The 23682-nt window shown below is 37.1% G+C and overlaps 1 protein-coding gene across 2 annotated transcripts; it reads left to right on the top strand.

The window, feature by feature from the left end:
* The first annotated feature begins 7 nt into the window (after positions 1-7).
* On the top strand, positions 8-21969 carry LOC136238424 (scavenger receptor cysteine-rich domain-containing group B protein-like). 2 transcript variants are annotated; one of them, XM_066028879.1, is made up of 13 exons: positions 8-142; positions 880-1084; positions 1275-1417; positions 3985-4174; positions 5202-5347; positions 6045-6122; positions 6259-6463; positions 6966-7108; positions 7653-7842; positions 7956-8107; positions 8585-8662; positions 15058-15316; positions 21608-21969. In XM_066028879.1, the coding sequence occupies exons 1-13, from the start codon at positions 82-84 to the stop codon at positions 21813-21815; spliced, it is 2058 nt and encodes a 685-aa protein (XP_065884951.1). In that variant the 5' UTR covers positions 8-81; the 3' UTR covers positions 21816-21969. The 2 variants fall into 2 exon arrangements, with proteins under 2 accessions (XP_065884951.1, XP_065884953.1); XM_066028881.1 differs by having other exon boundaries at positions 21643-21795.
* The last annotated feature ends 1713 nt before the right edge of the window (positions 21970-23682 follow it).

Genomic DNA, 23682 nt, shown 5'->3' with positions numbered 1-23682 from the left:
ACTTGTAGCTGAGTCATAGTCAAGCGGGGGTGTTAACCGGTAGAAGAGGTGTCGCAACTTCAAAGACCTCGTTCAAGACAGATGATGCATATTGCTATTGTCTTCGTGTTAGGATTCATTCTTTCGTGTCATTTTCAGCATGGTATGTTGTTACTGTGGATTTTATCATGGCTAAGTAAACGATCGTTTGCGCGTACGTGTAGTTCAGTAGTTCTAGCGCTACACAACGCAAAATGTATCTTTCAATAGTCGTAAATGTATAGGCAGTGTTTCTGCATGTGTTACGAGTTATACAACAGAGTGCATTGTTTAAAATAGGCGGTATAGGTGTAAATTTGTGTCAGGAATGGTGACTAGTTAGTTTAAGCCACACCCTATAGTTATAGATGTGATGTTGCTTATCGGACACGTTCATGAGTGTAAGAGCCCATAGCTAGGATGTAACATTTTTGTAAGGTATTGGTAAAAGGAGTCCATATACTACAAGGTTTTGTAATGTATGAATACGATTACAATAGGATACTACATGATTATGTGAAAGCCCTGGTGTATGGAATGTATGAATGAAATTTCAAGCTTTGTTATCTGTTACCATACAAATCAAGAAGTGTTTGTTACAAAACAAGTGAAGTATATCACAATGACAACAGGAATTACTTGTTCAGTTCTGATCACTTAAATTGGCAATGATATGCAATAAACACAAAATGGCCTATATACTGAGAAAGTATGCTTGCTAACTGATGCACTAGTGTACAACCAGTACAGCAGCCCACAATACAGTATTTCAAGCACTGTTAGTGAGTCCATTCTTTGTTTTAGTCATATGTCTAGTGCTTTTTGATTACTGTGAATTATCACATTATATGCATCATACAGTTGTTAGTCAACAAGATGGAGATTTGCGATTAGTTGGTGGGTCATCATCAAACACAAGCTCTGGTAGACTGGAGGTGTATATTTCATCAACTGAAGAGTGGGGTACTATCTGCTTTGGTGGATTTGCTCTGGAGAGCGCAAATGCTTCTTGTCGACAATTGGGTTATGCCAAATCAGTAGACTATGGTCAAGCTATTACACTAGGGTAAGGCTAGATACCATTGCTACATTGCTTATTGTGCTCTGAAATATATTCATTAGTAAACTTGTTGTTTAGTTGCCATGTGCACTAACACATTACTTGGTTGCGTGAGTGCAAGCAGACAATGGTTTATCCAGGCACACACCCCAACAATCAATACATGGGCATGAACCTTTATGTTTTGTGTTTGTAGGTTTGGTAGCGGAAGTGGTCCTATCATTTTCTCTGAAGTAACTTGTGATGAGAGTGACAACCATATTCTTCGTTGTGTTGCAGTTGGGTTTAGCTCATTGGCCAGTTTGTGTACCCACAATGATGATGTCGCAGTGGTCTGCTGTAAGTCTTTCTCCCTAATAACATTATGTTTGTGTAATGAAAGTGACCATTTATCAACCAAGTTTCGTGCTGTAAATTCTAACTCGGTAAAGGAAGGTCCTATGAACTCCCAGTTTTCAACATTTGCTCAAGCTGTCTTTAAGCTATTAAGTAGTTGTGGTCCCATCTTTTGTAGACTGATTCATCAAGTACGAATGTATGAATTTAATTGTTACATTAACATCGATAATTGGTTGCTTACGCAGTGTGCATAATATTGAAATATTACATTCATGCATTTTACTTGCTAGCAGTGCCTGCAGTGGTTCTTTCCTACATGCAGGATTTGTCATTATATTTTAGTACCAGTGTGGTCAGCCATTACAAATACACATTTTCATGTACAAAGTTATTACTGTTTTTTTTTGTTTTTTTTTGTGGGAAATTGCAAACCTTCATTATTGCTACACCTTCTTAATGTATAGATCACAGTGCTTCCATAGATAATAGTGATCTACACATCCTGTAACCCACACTGTGTGTCTCCTTAGGTACTTACAAGTAGTCTAAGTATCAAATATTTCAAGTTACTATACCTAGTCTAAGATGTTTGTAGCAGACCTTAGTCTAAAGCTTTGCTTTGAGTGGTTCCTAGGAGATATAAACACATGGGAGAATCACACAGAAAATCAAACTCTAATTCATTTACCTACACAGCTTTTGTTTATACAATTTCTAACAGTCTCTTGATGTAAGGCAGTGCTGATAAGGGACTTGAAATTTTAAGAGGGGAAACTTTAGTGGGAAGAAAGTTAGTGAATCACTTAAGTTAGTGAATCACATACAAAATGGCCTTTGGAAGATTAACATTTGGCAAACTGATGTGAATGTGTCCTATATCAAGACACATGGTAGTTTGTCATGCAGCCAAGAAAGCTGGCGTACCACACTGAGTATATTTACAGAAAGAAACAAACTATGATTTTCATGGATATGTAGCTCTGTGTTCCCTTCTTGAATTGGAATCATTTTTGTACTGCAAATGCCTCCACCTTCAGCAACCCACATACCAAATTTGAGCAAGACTGCCTAACGCGGTCATGAAATACGAGCCTTCAAAATTCAGCTTAATTTCTTCATTCTTTTTTCTTCTTCTTTTAGAGTGCTTGGGGGCCTTTTCGCATATTTTACAAGAACCATTATAAAATACAAATTTGTTGCTGATCTTTGCTACACTTTAAGAACGTATTGTGGCACAATCATGTACCAAGTTTGGTGCAAATCTGATAAATAATCATAGAGCTATGGATGATTATTTGCATTAAATAGGCCAACTTGTTGTCACGCCTACAGGGTAAACCGCTTATGGAAATAACTTAAAAATTGGTATGCATATAGGTTAACCATCATAGTTCAAACCTTTTGTGATTTGTAAAAGAAAGTATATCGACAGCTATAGAGTTACAAGGCAAAAACCAAACAACTGTAAATCACAGGGTTGAAATACTCTAATAGAACAGTCACTGCGGGGTAAAAATGCATGAAAAATGTTGAAAAATCTTACCAGTATTCAAACCAGGGACCTCTGTATTGAACACTCAAATCCTTAACCACTGAGCCACTGCTATCATGGTTGTTCACCTGACTTAATTTCTACCAATGGAATATCTAGGATGTTCTAGAACATTCTTTGTGTGTTCTATTAGAATTCCTCAAAAAATGTGCATTCTATTACAAAAGTAATAAACTCTACCATTGTAGCTTTTGTAGTATTCCATCGAATCAAAGCCGATATTATAACCATGTTGGTACAGATCAGTGAGGTAATACACTACTACTGTTAAGACCTATTTGCGCCAATCGTCATCATAATCATCAAAATAAATGCTATATGCTAGTAAAACTTGTGACAGCAGGCTGGAAAATGTATTCTAGCAAAAAAGGTGCAGTATTTGCTTTGTTATCATGTTTTTCATGAAAAAAAAGAGATACTCTAATAGAACAGTCAATGCAAAATCCTATTAGACAAATAGTACTATCATATATACCTAACTTAGAAGGAATTTACTTTATTATTGCAAAATAATTCAGGCACTATAATATATCTTTATATCCATGAATTAACAAGCAAGCACAAAATTATAGAGCAATTATCAGTATTAACATTGATCCTTTGGTTTTGGTAGGTATTTTTCTGTATTGGTAGAGCACTAGTTTGTCTTATATCAATGTCATTGCATGTGTAGATAAGAAGAACAATAATTTGTGTAAAAACATACCTCAAAACTAGTTCATGGTTGGCTTTGGGGCATATATTATAAAAGAAGTGGAATCCAGTGGGTATTGCTACTGATGTTAGACTGTGTCTAACCATTTATTCTTCTCTATCTAATTGGAAGTTTTATATATATTTGGGTCATCACAGGCTGGTGATTATAGTCACTTAACTGAGTTAGTTACTCTAGTTGTACGCAAGGGGCCAAATGTGCAAGATAATTTTTGTTTGTTTATTAAACGTGCCCGCACCACTGTACAGCGCATTTTATTTTGTGTAGTAAGTTATTTTCTTGTTCATGTATTGTACACAGCGACTGAGCCAGCCTCTCAATATGAGGGAGGTGTGAGACTAGTGGGTGGTCAATACCCATCAGAGGGAATACTAGAAGTGTTTGTGTATGGCATGTGGTATACCCTGTGTACTTCATCAATTTCTTCTGCTGCTGCTAATGCAGTATGCCGTCAATTGGGGTATACTGAGAATATTGGAATCAGTAGCAAGTATGTGACAGCGTAATGGTTTATTTGAAAGTTATAATTAAATTTGAAGTATATAATAGAGGTGTGTGACTGTTCTATTAGAATATTGTACATGACAATTGTATTAGGGTGACTGCTTTATTAGAGTATAGTATTGTGATGTCACCGCTGGTCTCATGTGAACCTCTGGTGGAGGTATCCCATGTGATGGATCATTAGGGGAATAGTCAAGTGTTCTTTTTCTATACCAAAACCAATTGCTGTAATAGTAGTGCATGAGTGTTTCAAATAAGTTTAATGGAGTCCATTAATGTCTTTAAGTGCTATGTTGGTATAAAAATGTTAATCATTATGGTTTTCTCCACAATGAGTTGGAGTAAATGCATGGCACAGAGAACAGTTATTTAACAGAACAAAAGGCATATACCTTACTTGAGTTTGTTATGGTTGTGTGTTTGTCAGAACAACAAAAGGCACATACCTTATATGGTGATGAAAGTTGTGTGATGCATCATTTAGACCCCTTTCGACTGTGGTCAGGCTGGCAAGCAGGTAGGCAGGCCAAAAATTTGGGTTTACACTAAATTTGATATTGGTGATTCTACACTAAGGATTGATTTGACATTAATACTCTCCTGAAAAGGTAATTTTTGTCACCTAGAATATTTCTATGATCATTTTTGATGCCAGCATTTTGGCGGGCCATCAGTTAGCTGAATATTTTGCTATCTGAACAATAGAAATGACTGTTCTATTAGAGTATTTGTCTAAGGTTTGCATAGAGTAATAGGGATCTCTATAATGAATGAGTTATGTTTATCCAAACAGTTTGATTATCTGAATGCCCTCAAGGCCCAATGAGTTCAGAAAATAGAGGGACCACCGTATACAGTACTATTGTACTGTATGATATATTTGTGCATGCGATGTATGAGTACATATGTGGATGTGTATATAATTCAGCTAGCTTGTCCTTTATACAATGTGTGTATGTGTTACAGGTACTTTGATATTACTCTATTTAATAATTTATATTTACATTATATAGTTCAGTATCTTCTAACAATTCAATTTCATTACCTAATTCAAACTGTAATACTGGATCCTTTTGTTTTGGTTGGTGTTACTCTCGGCCTCAAACACTGGAGGACACAATGCTAAACTGCAATTTAAACCCTTTTAAAGTGCAATGTGGTATGTTCAGTTATTTAATAGTGTTGTCATAGTATGTTGGATAGATCAAAGACTACTCCCAGTGTTAAAATATATAATTTGTTGACTTGGCTCTGGTTACATATAGTACATATCTAAATTATACACATTGTCCAAGCTTGCAGCTCTAGAGGTAGAAAGTGTAACTAACAGAATTATTTTGGTGATGGTAATATCAACATACCAAAGTGTCACCCTTAAATTGAAATGACTGTTTAATTAGAGTATTTCAATTATTGGCTATTAGAGCATCTTGAACATAGCATAATTTTATCATTGCTTGAGACCACTTGGGTTTAGATAATATGTGGGAAAGGGGTACTTTGTAATAATAAATGACTTGTCTAATAAAGCAGTCACATAGTTATGTCAATGCACTTGTAAAAAAACTTACCATTGTAGATAGAGCTAAAGATCAATTGTTATATAGATATTGATGCATTAACACCAATGAGTAAGTTCCCTTACCCTTTAGCTTGTTCCACCGCCCCTGTCATTTATCACCGTAGTATACACTGTATTACAGTAACCACGTTCTGTAAAAAGGTGTATGTTTATCTCAACCAATGCAATGTATTGAGCACAGCAGTTGTATATGTATGGTCGGTGTTGCTGTACTAAAATAGTTGAACAATAGTAAATTGTTTCAGTATGTGCATGCATATACTCCTTCACACAGGTTTTAGACAATCAGCACTTGCTACTACACCTGCTGGGTCTACTGCATTTTGTAACTTGGGTCCTGTTCCTCCTAGAAGTATGTATGTTTTACAGTACATGTACAGTGATATGCTGTTCGCTTGCACAATATAGTATCATATGTATTGTATACTTCATGCTTTTCATCTACTTTTGTGAACACAGGAGTGTAAATGTACATATTCATTTCATAGCTAATGGACAACAACATGGAGATTTACGATTAATGGATGGATTAGTGCAAAGTCAGATTTATGGTAGACTAGAGATATTTGATGCTAATACTAACCAGTGGGGGACAATCTGTAATGATGGATTCGCACTGTTTAGTGCTAACACTGCTTGTAAACAACTAGGTCATGCAGGAGCTGAAAGATTTGGTACAGCAGTTGATTTAGGGTAAGTCATAGTACAGCAACTGGACAATAATCGAAAAATATCAATTATTGCTATAATTATTTGTTGTCAAATTGTAACGTGATAGTTAGCTTCTAACCTATCATGATGGAGTAGAACACTTCTACTCTTGTACTGTAAACTTGCAGAAAGAGTTGAAAACAATACACACTAAGCAATTCTGCTCACTTTATAATGTGGTATCATGCAATGACCTGTCATTTTAAGTGCTATATTGTTATCATGATATTTTCAAATTACTATTGATTGTCTTATGATAATTTTCACTATTTCCCAGCACTGCATTCACTATTAAGGTAAATCACAACATACCTAGTGGCAATTAAGCTTTGAGTATCAGTAGTTGTAAGGCACATGTGCTGTATAGCTGTACATGTGCTGTATTGTATTACTGGATACTCACAAGTTCAGATACTCATGTATACTATAACTCATTCATTGACTCATTCACTGACTCATTCATTGAATTGTCCTGTGTATACAGGTATGGTGCTGGTAGTGGAACAATTCTTTTAACTGAAGTAGATTGTGATGGTGATACTAGCCACTTACTGCGATGTGGAGTTCAGGGTATAAACCAATTATCCACCTCATGTGACCATCAACAAGATGTTGCAGTAGTCTGTTGTGAGTCATACATTTGTTTTATATATTTCTCTCTGAATACATTATAAATGCATAAGTACACTCCTGTATAGTATGAGCTTTATCCAAAATTATGCCACAGACATAAAAATGGCCGCTGTAGTGTGGGGACATTCGTAAAACTTGTGTGGGTGACTATGGGAAGAAAATTTTTGAACAGCAAGATCTCAGCCAAGATGGAAGATATCAAACTCTAACTAGTAGGTATGGCTATAAGACATTACAATAAGTGCGTAAAAGCGATTTTCGGCAGATTTTCAAAGCAATGCTAGATTCCTATTCTTTAAGCTAATTTATAACCATACCTGCTGGTTAGAGCTCGACATCTTCCGTCTTAGCTGAGATATTGTCATTCAAAATTTTTCTTCCAATAGTCGCCCATACAAATTTTATGAACGTCCCCACACTACAGCAGCCATTTTATGTTTGTGACATAATTTTGGATAAGGCTCATTAATGTGGAGTACATTTAAAGCTAGTGTGAGCATTAATTAATTGCAGTGCTGAGTTTGTAACTGCTTTGCAGCACGTGATGCAGCTTTTCAATATGAGGGAGGTGTGAGGCTAGTGGATGGACCATATCGATCAGAGGGGAGACTGGAAGTGTTTCTATTCAACCGATGGTATACACCTTGTGGTGTAACAATATCTACAAATGCTGCTACTGCTGTTTGTTATCAACTGGGGTATACTACCAATGGTGGACCTAGCATTATGTACGTGTATGTAGTAATCATATTGTACGTCATATTTTTTATAAGGAATTATCTTACATCCACATATTTGTGTATGCTATGTACCATCAGTAATTATTTCGATTGCTTTTTAGGCCATTTACTGATTCAGCAGGATTTACTTGGATGACAAATTTTTCTTGCCTGTCAGGAACTGCTTGTGTTGGTCATTGCTATGAGCGTCCAATTACTATAGGAAATATTACACAAACTTGCAACCCCCAAACATATATCTACATCAGATGTGGTATGTGGGTGCATATTTACTTTATTGATTTGTTAATCAGTTGTTATCTTGAAGTGTAAGATGCATGTCATGTTGTATGGCCAATGGACTTGTGACAAAGAATACATGTAGGCTGTACATTTTTGTAGTGAAGTTTCCTCAGGCATGATGGAACACGTTACATACCACTATCTACGTATCACTATAACCTTAAATCAGGCCGCCATAACCATGCATTATAACACACCTTTGATTTCACAACTTTTGAATTATAAAGTCATATCTTTTTCACAACTTGGCTGTTGAGTATGGATCATACAGTAATCCTTTACTAGATGGTTGATTGCCATAGTTTAGCATATTATGCAACTGGATATGGGCAGTTGGGCACCTGCTTTAGAAGTACCATAGCAGCTGTATGTTGCCTGATACCTGGTTGAATAACAGTACATTGTATTTACCAAAATATTATTTATAGTACATTTCTTGATCACACAGGATTTGATGTATCATTGTCACGAACTACAGGGGGTACACCTGTTGGAACTACCTTTTCGTGCATATATTTCCCTCCAGGTATGTGTGTGTAAGCATATGTACAGTCTCTGTGGACACTTTTACACTTGTATAATGGTGTTATAGTATGCATACTACTGTACATACACAAAGTGTGTATGTATGTATCATACAGTACAGTACTGCATATTAGGAGGTTTGCACTTTCTCACTAAAGAATATTGACCAATAACCAGCCTCCCAATACCTTCATGGTGCCTTGGCAGTATTGGTTAGATGAATCAAGCCCAAAAGTTCAGAGTGGCCAAAAATGCTTCTGATAAATTGCTAGGAATTTAATTTTTAATTTAACACTACCTGCCTAGCCTGCCTATGTGCATGATTTTTTCACTGTTAGATATTGCTTCAGCTCGATGGGTGTCTTTTGGCATACTGCAGTATGTACAATGCATTTATCATGATGGACTTACCTAATACCTTGTCCTTCTTTGTGTCCTATTTCTTCTTACTGACAGTACAAGGTATCGATATAAATGATGATTTCCCTATGTTTGTAACAGAAATTGTATTATTCTCTGTATTGACTGGATTGATTGCAGAGGTGGTTCTTGTAATGTTCTTCATTTGAAACATTGTGTAATGTGCTGAACATAGCTAAAAACATAGCATAATGGCCACTTCACTGTTTCAGTAATTGATACAGTTGGGGCATGCATTCAGACAAAGAGATTAAGTCTGGCACAATTCTTTCTTATGATACAGTATCCGCTAGCACACTAACATGAGATTTTCCCTCAGTAAACCTAATGTGTAGTTGGCTGTGGGCACACATAGCGTTATACAAGCCAGGTATACTTCCTAAAACTATAATTACACTATACTGTACTAATACATAGTTCATCAACTAAGGTTCAGTGAAACAATATAAAATATCAGGACACACAGTGGTGTGTTGTGCAGCCAAGTACAGCTAGTGCGGACGTGCAACAGACAAGTGTGTATTTTACAGGAACCAAGAAAACGCTGTTTTCATGCCTCAATAATGCCTGAACAGAAATTAACCAGTGTTGCTGTGGAAACTCCCTCGGCATAGGGCACCTCCTATTCCAAATCCGCCCAGCCATTATGAGATATGTGCCTTCAAAGTTTGTCATATTTTCTTCTTAATCTTCTTATGTAAATTTTCTTTTCGCACGTTTTAGAAAAATTGCAATAACTTGTGCATGCTTTAGTCGATTGACTTCAAATTTGGAAGGCCGTAAAAACATAATGCAGCACATTTACAGCCCAATTTTCATATAGATTGAATTAAGAACAATGGAATTATATGCGATTTTGAAAATTGCAAAAGCATTTTGCTTTCACGCCTACAGAGTATTACGCTTGACAGAATAACTTGAAAATCGGTCTGTACCTGAAGTTACTATCGTAGTGCAAACCTTTTGTAGTTTGAAAGTACTGAGAGTATTAACTAAGGAGATATAAAGCAAAACAACCATGTGAAAAAACACAATCGAGATACTTTAATAGAACAGTCACTAAGAAGTAAAAACCATGTGCAAAAAAAGTGTTGGAAAACATTCTCCACCAGGGACCTCTACCCGAGCCCTTTACCACTCTGCCACTGCTGTCATTTGCTCACCTCACATAATTTCTACCTTATAAATGAAAGTTCTGGTGCAGTACACTAGAATGATCTGTAATTGGAAATTCTAGAACATTCTGTATGCATTGTATTGAAGTGCTCAGAAAAATGTATGCTCTATTAGAGTGCTACAAAATTATGAAAATAACCTTATAAAGTGTGTCATGCAACCAGGTACAGCTGGTGCGGGTGGACGACATACTCATTTTACGGAACCAGGAAACACCATTTTTATGTATCCGTAGCTCTATAGTGCTCGAATGGTATGATTAACCATATCTGCTATGGAAGCTTCCTCAGGGTAGGGCAGTCGAATCTGCCCAGCTATAATTGGGATATACATGCCTTCAAAATTCATCTGATTAGTGCTTTGTAATGCAGTCTCTGAAGATTCCTGTAGTAAAAGGAAAACAAGGTTAAAAGGAAGTATCAAGGCCAACCATAGGCTGGCTTTGGAACTTGCAATTATGAAAAGATATCCAGGGCCGGAGCCCAGAGATTTTGAGTGGTCAGGCCATTCATGGACTACAATGGAGGTCATAGTCATGCACACTACATTTTATTGATTTGAAATTTAAATCACATTATCTACTGTAATGTATTTTGTGTGTGCTAGCTACAGCATGTATTAACATGCTAAGCTAAGGAAGTCTAGGGGCATGCTCCCTGGGAAAAATTTTGAAAATACATGTTCTGAAATGGCATCTGGAAGCTATTTTACATACACGGTCTCTTTCTGTTTTTTACACCAATAATATATCCAGGTAATTTTGTGCTACTGTATGCCAATTAATTCAATTTAATATATAGCTAGTAGCTAATTTTACTTTCATGATACAAAGTGAGTTTAGTTCTTTTGAGATACAGAAGCAATTTTGATTGTAATTGTTAATGCATGACATGCATTATCAATTAGCCTATTGTGCAATTCTATGCAGATGGTTCATTAGAAAGTAATTTGAAAACAATTAAAATGGATATAATGGCTTAGATCAACCAGTGTAATAAGAGTATTGATATTGTATACCGAATGCTCTAACTATCACCATGACTGTTCTATTAGAGTATAATGCGATGACTGCTCTATTAGAGTATCTCGATCTTTTTGCAAATTCAAGTGGCTGAAAAGTGGTCCGGCACTGCAACAGCCAAGCTGTGAAAAAGGTGCAGCCTTTAAGACCCTGGGTGAAAAAAGTTGTGAAATCAAAGAAGGCGGTCAACAAATGGCTGCAATGATGTCACTGCTAATAACATGAACCCATTTGTTGGTCACTACCTTTGATTTCACAACTTTTTAACCCAGGCTTTTTAAGGCCACATCTTTTTTCACAGCTTGGCTGTTTTTGTGTGGATTATGTTAACTCCAGTAATGTTCTCATGTAGTAACTACTGTTACAGTCCCAGAAGATTCGTTGTATTATTACATGTGGTACATACTACAAGACAACAAGCCTACAGATTATGCACTTACAAAATCAACAAGTTGATGTGCTACTTCTAATAACCAGCAGTTAATAATACTGGGATTTTCCACTTCTGTTACAATTACTTACAAACCAAGTGGCTGAAGGGTCATTATGGTTGATAACAGCATCACAACAATACAACAAATAATACTTTCAGCACATTTACAATTATCCATTGCAATAGGACACATAGTTACTTGAATCTTGGTTGAATCCACTTTTTTCTTGTAGTACCAAGCACATGTGTCAACATATATACGACAATGGACTGGTACTATCCATTTCTACCAATTAATCAACCACATATATAATGTAACGCTTTCACACCTCAGATCAAAAGGATACATTTGCCATGTATACCTCAACACAGGGAGACATCTAAATGTACACCGGTGTACATTGAAATGTATCCCGGGAAAGTGGTTGCGCTTCTTCTAAAAGAACAAGCCACTTTCATCAAAGCAAGTATGGCCTTGAGGTAGTGGTACCACCCTCCGTTTTATACAAGTTCAGACTGAAATTGATTGTGGGAATAAATCAATGCTCATGTGATGATTACCACAAATTGAAGTGTTGCCAGAAGCAGCAGTCAAATGAAGGAGTTTTGGTATCCTTGCCATTCTACAAGTTGGAAAATGTTACTTAAAGGTGAGAACTAGTCTTTCAGTGCATTCCCAAGTGTTTCGGCACATATTTGAATGCAGACACGCCCACATTATAGACACCACAAGTTAACCACTCCACAACAAAGCTTACCCCTTTAGGTCTTTAATATACATTGGGATTAGTCTTTAAATAATGCGAAAGCATTAAAACACTTGTAACTTCCCCGAAATTTGCCCTACTCAACTTTCCGTGATATCTGTAGAACTTGTCTGTTTATTATAACAATCATAGCTACAATCTTACTTGCTGCCTAACCCTAATTGAATCTTTCAGGTATGCATATATAACGAATCCAGTGATCCACTCGTATTGGCATTAAGACTATCAGCCTTAACGGACACTGCACAAAAAGATATGTTTCCATGATGTTTCTGTAATGAAACTTAAATGAAATTTTCAGGAAATATATAAGTTTATCACAAAATTGTCATAATTCATGCAAATTTCCTGAAAGGAATTAAGCACATTCGTGAATATAATTACCAAAAGATAAATTAATTGTGACAATTCCTTACACAATTCCATATACATTTCCTTTAATTCAGGAATTACGCACATTCGGGTATTTCTGACTCAAGGAATTGTAATAATTCATTATGCACGAAATGTCACAGTGGGAAGTGTTATATATTATCATGGGCACTCGTGATTTGCCAGAAATATATGCCCGCAGTCTTTGGGCTGCACCCTCGGATTTTGGGCATTCATTTCTGGCAAATCACTTGTGTCAATGTTGCAACTATAAATTAATGCCTAGCTGATTAGAATATGGTTTGCAAATATTGTGATTTAATGCATTTCATAATTCATCAATTAAAGTTTCAAAAAGAACTATGTGGTACAAAGGATCCAGTCCTTGCACTGTAATGGGGTGCCCCAGAACGTTACAAATTACTTTACAATTCATCAATTACACTGCTATGCAGGGATTCATTAGGCTACAAGAATAGATATGCCATTTTTGGTTGCTTTATGCCCAATAGCTCATTGCAAAAGGTATTTACAATGTCCTCAAGAACATGCTTCACCTGTATTTCAAGCTGGTACAAATGTTTACCTGCCTGGAAGGTTAATACTGGCCTCAAATACCATTTTGCTCACATGGGTGTGGAAAGGCAAACAAATATACTAACAAACACACAAATAAATATACACACATTTTTTTTTTTGGAAATCAATTTTAGAAAGCCAGACATGCGCCCACAGCTGGCCACATTTTAAAAGATACTAATTAAACATTTCATAAAGCATTCAGTTGTTCTAAAAATGCAGGTGCAATAAATTCAAACTACAGTAAGGAAAAGTAATTTAAAAAAAAAAGATATTTTACACTGCCTAGTTCGAAAGTGGAAGAAGTTTAAGACCTCAGCTATGTGTTACACCTGGTCACTTGTCTAGACTACTAAGAGGTCTGTAAATATTCCAACAGATATTTGATTAGTACTTATCCTAATGTTATACATACACAAGTATTAGAAAATGGTATGCATAACATCCATAAAATCCTTTGATCTTTGGCAGATAATGAGGTATTTAAAATCACTAAGAAACCTCTGGAGAGGTTCTCTAACATGGTCTATATAGTAGATATGTATCTGCATATCTTAATGTACTGAGTAGTATTGCAGATCAGTGAGCTTTCTTTATACATAACAGTGTGGAAAGTGATTGTGTGTTTACTTTTTGTGCATGACATGATGATGTTATACTCAACTCACAATCAATCTATCTATCTATTAGTATAAATAATCCCACGTCATTTTCTAAGTCAGTTAAAGACCACCCACTCAGATCTTAATGGTTTTAAAACCCTCAGCTTTGTCTTGGGTTTTTTAAATCACAAAGATCCTTGTGGTAGGTCTCTAACTACACATAACATTGGAAAATATGGGATCATACCCATGACTGATTAAAGTACAGGGCCTGAAATTATGTTTTGGAAATTATCTGACAAATCCTGCTATTTGGTCGGACATACTCAATAGTACTGTTCAAAAACATTCTAAAAGTGTTCAGACATTAGCGAAAAATGGTCGGAAAAATGGCATTTGTCTCAGTGACCATAATTTCAGGCTTTGAAAGTGTACAGTGTATCTTCAGGTGTAGGCAAACTCCCTTGTTTCACTATGTCTACGATCCCTAATTGAATTTAAAATTCCTGATTTTTCTAGTACTTGTTTATTTTTTTTGTAACATAATTATGAATATATACTTAACTACCAAAGTATATAACAGAAAAAAATTCATGTGAAAAATGAGGTTCATGATGCACTGCATTAACTACTTAGGAATATAAAGTTTCTTATATGAACTTATTTACCATACCTACTTTAAGGGTGTGTGGTGTGCCTCTGATAACATCGTTTATAGCCTTTTTAAACATGCTTTGCATACATTTTCCAAACAAAAACCCTTGTTATTAGTGTTGTGTGTAAACTGTGTATAGTATGTTAGCAGAAACAGGCAATTATAAATGTTCCATACTGAAGTATATCCATGAGCACTGGCTAAAGAAATTTGTATAAGTAAAGAATTGGGAAATATTACTCCATTTGTACAGTTGGACTAATATTACTCCATATTTAAAGAACATTACAGTATGTACTGTACATAGTGGCTGATTTATAAGCATAATTATTTATAATGTATAACCTATAATCTAATTACAAAACCTTTAGGTGAGGGTGGCAATGAAGAAATGGCTGAAGGAGGTCTTCCTGGTGGAGCTATTGCAGGCATTGTCATCGGATCACTTGTGGTAGTTGGTTTCATTATTTTTGTAGCTACACACAAAGATACTAAACTTAAATGGAACAGATTTAAGGAACGTACCAGAACAAGATTAAGAAATTTTAGGGATAGACTAACAAGAAACCGTGTACGTTCTAGATCAGCACCAGTTGCCAGATCAGCTTCAACTAGATCATCAACTAACAAGTAAGCAAAGCAATATGCAAATGTAATATTGATGTGCATAAAACTATTCATTCAAAGAACACCATCATGTTATATTGCTTTTCTGAACTGTTTATAGTGTAGTAGTAACATCAGGTAGTACTGTTTAAGTAGGGTTTTCCCCAATACTGAGCGGTGCCTGCCAAATGCTGCCTCTAAAAGCTGCCCTGGAAACATCGTAGGGGGCAAAAAGTACCTTTGTGGAAGAGTCTTAGTGTACGGTACTGCCCAAGCGCAACGTCGCACTCGCTCACACATGCAACTTTGCTTGAGATTTTAAAAATCGCTAATTAAGGGGCGTGACAAGTGTTTCATTTGTGATTTCATGAACGGAACAGCTGCCACGTTGTCTCGCGATTGAAACAGTTGCCACATGCTCCTTAATTAGCAATTTTTTATATATATATTGAGCAAAGTTGCGTGTGTGAGTGAGTGTGACGTTGCACTTGGGCAGTACCATATCTAAAGTCAAATATAATGTTAAACCTACTAAAAAACCATATATAAGCCTAGTCTCACGTGCCCGACCCATAAAGAGTCTGGTGTCACTCAATGCAATGCCGAGTCAAGTGGAAGCCATTTAAGATTAAGATTTCCAAAATCGTAAATCACCAATGTGATTCGAAATCTTCGATTGCGTCACAGACCTGGCTAAAGGTCATAGTGTATCGATAAGATCGTGTAGTTGACAAGCACAGGTTATGCCTACTCAGTAAATGAACAAAGGTCTCAATACTTCGTAAATTACTAGTGAATACAAAGCATGATGCTAAAAGTGAAGTGGAGGATGGATCATCGGTATTATCGAGAGATGTTTACTGTAGAAGGTGAACATTTTTGTGGCTTGTAATGATTTCATTACTTACGTAGCCACAAGTACAAACAATTTTAAAAGGTTTCCACTCGACTCAGCATTGTGTGGGTCGGGCATGCAAGATAAGCCCTAATATTGATTTTTTTTTAAATCGCCCAAACCCCAATTTTTGGTCTGCCTGCCTGACCACAGTCGCAAAGCTAGCGACTAAATGACACATTGTATGACCACCATTTTTTGCCAAAATAGCAAACTCACCAGTGGCATGTGCCTTTTGGGGTTCCGATGAGTGCTTGCCCTCTTGCATCTTCAATCTGCTTGTAGTTTTCTTCTTCATGCTAGGAAACCGTATTGAAGTGTTAATTTTCCATATCACCACTTGGATGCCAAAAATTCATTTAAAGTATATACTCACACTAGTAGACACTGTACCTGCATGATAGGACCTTTTATGAACTTGCTGGACATCGAGCAACATGCCCTTCTATGATCTATTACAGTTGGATCAATAACGATTGAGGGATGCGTCTCTTAATGATCTAGCTGTATTTATAGTGTTGACCATTAAATACACACTTTTTATTGGTAGCACCATGAAAAACAAGGCATGTCATGACTACGTCTCTTAAATATTGCATATAGTCCAGTTGGCTGAGGCCCACTCAAGATACTCTAATGAACCAGTCATCCTAATACAACTGCCATGTTCGATATTCTAATAGCTATATACGTAGCTATAACAAAAAACTAAACAAAATAGCACATTAAAAGATCATTAATGAAGTAGGGATCCAAGCAATAAAAAGTAATGAAACAAGAGATGAGTGATGTACAACATAGCTCTGTGGGCTACTTTGCCATTGAACAAAATAATTGTTATAACATAGGGATTTTCCCACAGAGCTATGTTGTAATACCATCATTCATCTCTTGTTTCACTACTTTTTATCACTTGGATCCCTGCTTCATTTAAAAAAATTGTAATGTACTAGTTGGTGATAAAAATATATCAGAAAGGCTAAGCAATAAATTTTGCAAGATTCATTCACTTTGTGATAAAAACACCAAATTTTCTATGGAAGTTGAGTAAGGTATGTTGAATGATTTGAGATATGGTGCCACATCAAAATCATTGCCTTAGGGCATTTTTGGAGACTTTAGAATCTATATAATATAAAGCTGAAATGCTGTCTGTCTGTCTGTCTGCATTGCTTCCTTGTAACATCACTAACTCAGCAACCCAAACATGTATCAACATGACACTTCCACAGAATTAAGCACACATCATCTAGCAACTCCAGGTTTGTTGTTACAAATCGCTATATGCTTTTGTTCGCTCTCTATAGCACCATGAAGACAGGAGTGTGGACCAAAGCTCAGTGAAATTCTTTCTATAAACCGCATGCATGATCACAAGTAAACACCTATGCCATTCAACCTGCCCATGGGTTTATAAACACTTTTTAGTTGACTATATGCCAGTATGTGCAGTTGGCTTAGTGGTCAAGTCACGCATTTCATAATCTCAGTGCTGTGTGCTGGTATAGGTTCATAGGTTCGGTTTCTTCTTTTTTCATTTAGTCAACCTTTTTTGTGCACCTTTTTTCACTGTACAGCTCTTTACTGTAAGTAGGTATTACTTAGTTTAGTAGGTTATAAACTCGCTTGAAATACATTAGCTACTTAAAGGAATGTCACTATCACTAGCTGTACCCATATTCCCAAAACCACTCTATGTACAGCTACCAAACACCTCAGCACATAGTTTCATGCTTAACTTTTGCCACTGAAGTTAAGTAGTTATCCTGATAGAGTGTATACAGGGCAATAAAGTTCTGTGCATATAGGGCAGGTATTGTATGATTTTTCCACTGTCTATGACTTTTCATGCCATGCACCATTGTGCACTTACTGTTTTTAAAAAAAATATTATTTTCTGCTGACTGACTTACTAATGCCTTCAGACAAGTGTAACTCAATAATGGTTTAGGTAGGACATTGTACTAGAGTACATACAATGGGTCGCATATCTTTGCCCTCCTTAGATTGTGTCCCATTTCTTTCACTGACAGCACAAGATTTCAATTCACGCTATTGTATTATGGCTTCCCTAACTAGTTGGCTATTATCATCCATATTTTCCGTAGTGACAGGATTGATTGCAGAGAAACTTCTCAGGTATTGGTTAAGAATCAAGTATTGGTTAACTTCTGTGCTGCTTCATTATTGTAACAAAATGTAATACAGTACGATAATACTGTATATTAGGGATCATGGAGGTTTGGGTTTTTGTGGCCAAAAACATCACCAAAAACCATACCTTGGTAGTATTGGTTAAGTATAACCAAGCCCAAAGTGCCTTCAGTATGGCCCTAAATCCAATAGGTTGCTACAAATTTAAAAAAAAAAAGTTTATTCAATAGAATTTTCTACTGACTGACTAACTGCCTGTCTGCCTGCCTGCCTGCCTGCCTGCCTGCCTGCCTGCCTGCCTGCCTGCCTGCCTGCCTGCCTGCCTGCCTGCCTGCCTGCCTGCCTGCCTGCCTGCCTGCCTGCCTGCCTGCCTGCCTGCCTGCCTGCCTGCCTGCCTGCCTGCCTGCCTGCCTGCCTGCCTGCCTGCCTGCCTGCCTGCCTGCCTGCCTGCCTGCCTGCCTGCCTGCCTGCCTGCCTGCCTGCCTGCCTGCCTGCCTGCCTGCCTGCCTGCCTGCCTGCCTGCCTGCCTGCCTGCCTGCCTGCCTGCCTGCCTGCCTGCCTGCCTGCCTGCCTGCCTGCCTGCCTGCCTGCCTGCCTGCCTGCCTGCCTGCCTGCCTGCCTGCCTGCCTGCCTGCCTGCCTGCCTGCCTGCCTGCCTGCCTGATACTGTGTAACTTGATAGCGGCTAAGACTACAGGCTTGATTTTTTCACTGTTTGATGTCGCTTCATCCCTAGATGTGCCTTTTGGCATACCGCAGTATGTAAAATGCACGCATCATGGACTTACCTTTTTCCTCCTTTGTGTCCCATTTCTTTTTGCTGACTGCCCAAGGTGTCGATTCACAGTAGCGTGATGCATGGCTTCCCATTTGTAAATGGGAATCGTCTGTATTTTCCGTGGTGACTGAATTAAATTAGGGATCATAGAAAAAAGTAGGGAAACAAGGGAGGTCGCCTACACCTGCAGATACACTAGTGGACATTTAATCCAATCATGGGTATAGACTGAAATGGGGATTAAAGTATATCTGCAGGTGTAGGTGATCTCTCTTGTTTCCCTACTTTTTTTCTGTGATCCAAAATTCCTAATACTTTTTGTATATCAGCTAGGCCTAAAATGTGGGAATCAGTACAACTCCTAAATCAAACATGCATGTTACAATGATCTATAGTCATTTTCCATAGTCAAAGGGATATGCTTGTCAATGTTCTGGCTTCATTTGTTAAGGGAATGGGGCAACTTCCTGTCCTGGGCAACTTCTTGTCCTAGACCACTGTGCCAATATTTAGATTTAATCACATGTTATTTCTATCACGTAATTACACATACTTTTTACCCATGTGGACTGCCATGTTTTTTGTTCAATGTAAGAAACACTGAATCAAAAGTAGTTCATCCAACATAGTCATGATGTACATGTGTGGTGGTGACTGCTTTATTAGAGTATCTTGATCTCCCTGCTTGTCTTGAGTGAACTACCCAATAAATTAAGGGACATGTTTGCCGTGTCTTATTTTCTACAGTAAAAATGCAGTTCATTGCAGCTAGATCATCAAGAGATGTGGTTACCACATGTTCTAATTGTTAAGGGCGTGGCAGCATGTTCCAATTGTTTAGGGGCATGGTTGGACCTTGCATTCATTTTATAAGTGCAACTACAGGTATTTATTCCCGTAGCCTAAACACTTCAAATAGTTTTGTGGCATTAATTATGAACTTCTAAGGGAAGTGTTGATATGAAAAATTAATGCTTCGGTATGGTTTCCTTGTATTGAAAATAGGCTGGTAGGAAGACCAAAAATCAAGTTTTGACATTTTTTATAAATTCAGTATTCAGCTGTAAGTCAGGAGCCCATAGGTGCCGCAAGGTGCAAAGGAGCATTTAAGTAGTAAAACACACCTTTGTTGATTTTTTGTAGCTACCAACCAATAATTGCAGGCTTCAGTGACCAAAGTATGTTATGGCTTCTTGATAAAATCGTGAGCCAATTTTCATGATTGAGCATGATTTTGTCCAAACAAATCCACTAGTGGATACAGTGATGAAGAATACTACATCTTGAAGTGCTCAGAGAAGTCACTATGGAGTTGCGCTTACAGATGATGCAAAGACACCAACTAAGTGTTATAGCCACTGAAACTGTGCTAATGCATTAATGCAATTCACAACCATCCTTATAAGACACTGTGGTGACAGTTGGAATTCACCAACTGTGTGCTCCTTTGCGACTTGCAGCGCTTATGGGCTCCTGGTAAGTGTTTTCTTGTTTTAATGCTGGATTTGACTTTAGATGCACTAAGATTATATGTGACTGGATTTTGGAAAAACGATCCAAATTGCACATTAGAAGTTTCGAGATAAACGGTTTCAAAGAATTCAAGTCAGCATAACTTGCCAAGGATAGCAAGCACGTGTATGAAATTTACACAGTACTTGTAGCTGCTTGTAGAGTTTCCTGCTAAATAAGATAGAAAATCTGAGCAGTTGGTTGAGCAAAGTGGTATCACGAGTGTTTACAAAGGGGTGGGGGGTAGCGGGGTGGGTAAGAGATAGACTTCAAAATGGAGGCAGACCACGATTGGAGTCCAGACATGAGATTACAGGACTGTGCTGGCTCCTTAGTGGCTGATATGTAACAAAATCAACAGAAAAAATGCCTGGCCAACACTATCAGGCTGTCCACCAGCAAACCACTGATTCTTGCCAAGCCAGGTCCCTCACAAGGCCAGAAACCGCCATTTGAGCTCTCCATACCACCCAGAAAAGATGTCTGTTAAAACCAGCCTCAAGTAGTTTGAGTAATATCGAGGATCAAAACTAGTAGTATGATAGTGTAGCTATCCACTGGTGGTGTTAGTTTGATTTTGCCTGATTTGGATTGGTTTTGTAAAATCTGGTCATATATATTATTCCCTAAAGGTGATTTTTGTTGCATTTTTGATGGTTTTTAATGGCAGCATATTGGCAGGCATCATTCATTTTAGTGGGAACAGTACTGAGTACTATCATACTGTTGATATCAACAATGACAAATGTCATAATTATTGAGAAAATGTGCTGAGATGGTGTGACTATGTACTTCTTTCTCGTAGTGAATATTATCCTTTGTAACACCCTTCAACAGTTTTGTGTCACCAGTAGAAATGACAATTTAATACATGTAGTGATTTGTACAGCCTGTACTGTCAGTTAGATGCATTCTCCATAATTATAAATACTGTGAAATAAACGTGATTATAGCTGAACATGGTATTTATATTGTAGTGACAATAGTGTTAATCAAAGTGAACAACCTCCAGCTACAGCTCCAACTCATGAAGATTCCACACCTTCTGCTGTTAACCCTGTTCCTGATACAGATGACAAACGGCCACCAGACTACAATGATGCCTTACAGTATCGTAGAACAGAGGAAGGATATCCAGAACCATCACTAGTGGATCAGCCACCTAGTTATGATGCTATTTACTGATATCTACCAAAGTCTAATAATATATTTATTGTTACTTTTTATAATATAAATAGGTGTCTTGAGATATTTACACATATTTTTTGTAATAGTTTGTCAACTGTGCAAATGTACATTTATTTGGTAAATATAAATGATTTTGTGTGTTTTTCTTGGAGTACGTGTTCATTCTCAACAGCCTATTTGCAGCAGTGTACATTCTATGTGATAGTGTACCAGAGTATGCATAAGTTCATATTAGGACAGGCAAACACTCAAGCACTGGCACCATGATGTAAAGTTATGGAAATGAAGTCAAATAGCAGAACAGTTGCATAATTAATTACACATATAACAAGGTGGTATTAATATTTTCCCTTAGACCTCAATTGAGTGTTTTGTGGTGTTTGCATTCTCTAATTAATTATTGCAATGCTAGAGACTGCACATCCTCAAATAGATGACTGCTAAACATGATGTTTCTTGCACTAAAAAAAGTAGGGGTAGTACACACAGTGGTGGCAGGTGCTGAACCGATTCCATGCATAGAGCTTTCTACACCCACAAATTCTAGGATTGCTTGCATGGTTTATACTTTTTGTGATCTCAAAGCTAACAATTAGTTACACCAGATTAGAAGGAACAGAATTCATGTGCTTGAGAAAATTCACATTACATAATGTAGCAATCACTGTTTCACACAGGATAATTATTTTCAAGGGTATCACTGGCTTTACCTTACAACAAAAGATCTTGCAGGAATATGTAGGTTTTGAGATCAAAAGTGCAGATATTAAGTTTTGTAATGGTGTCTAGAAAATTTCTTCTAAGTACACAATTTCATAGAACGGATGACTCTAAAGATGCCAGTCCACCTACCAGTAGTCCAGCAGACAGTAGGACACTAGAGGATAGTGCCTATTAACAGACCACCATCCAGCACCACCCAGTTACAACTCCATTACAAATTATATAACATGCATTTTACATCAAGAGTTTTTATGCAGATGGCCAGTGGCATGCAAATCCACCCATGGAAAGTAGACAAAGCAGCTAAGTGGTATGGCTGTGGTGATAATGTGTAGTATGGTGGTGTGGTTATACATTCTTGGTGATAAAATCTTCAATGGTATGTACATGCAGAATGGTTTTAACATTAAATTTATTTGCATATGTAGTAGTAGGTAGAACCTGTTTCACACAATAGCAAGTACAGTAGGCTGTAGTTCTGTACACATTAATATTACTAATCACACATAAATAAATAATAAAAGTTTAAATAAATGATCTATTCATGTTCTACAGTTTTCTCTTTTTATCCTGTAAATAAAGACCAACAACAACAAGTTATTACAAGGATGATGATCACAATTAAGAGACATATATATCCATTATTGCTCATTGTTGCATAATTATACCCAAAGTTACTGTGCCTATATAATACTTGAAATCAAATCTGTTGCAATTATGGATTTAATTAACACAACAATTTCAAAAAATTATCTAATGCCATTCGGCAGAAGTAGGTGTTATGTGCTATTTTGCACTAAGCTTATGTACCTATGGAAAACCATTGGATGTAAGCACATGAGTATATATACTGGGACAACCACAATTTAAAGATTTCAATCCAGTATAGCTCAGGAAGACCAAAGCATTATGAGTTGGAAATTTTCAAATACATTTAACTCACTACACTCCACAGTAAACTGGCTAGTGGTATACCATTAATTTAGAGCAAAATTTTATCTGAAACTTAGGCACTCGATCATGAGTGGTGGTAGGGGTGGAGGGTGGGCAATTGGTACAGTATATGAACAGGAAATGGCTGAACAGGTCATATGTAGTCTCCAGCCTTAATATAGGGCTAACCAGACCACCTGACCAAATC

The sequence above is a fragment of the Dysidea avara genome, chromosome 11, assembly GCF_963678975.1.
Source record: "Dysidea avara chromosome 11, odDysAvar1.4, whole genome shotgun sequence".
Taxonomy (NCBI): domain Eukaryota; kingdom Metazoa; phylum Porifera; class Demospongiae; order Dictyoceratida; family Dysideidae; genus Dysidea; species Dysidea avara.
Note: the sequence above shows the minus strand (reverse complement) of the source record. Positions and strands in the feature narration are given on the sequence as shown.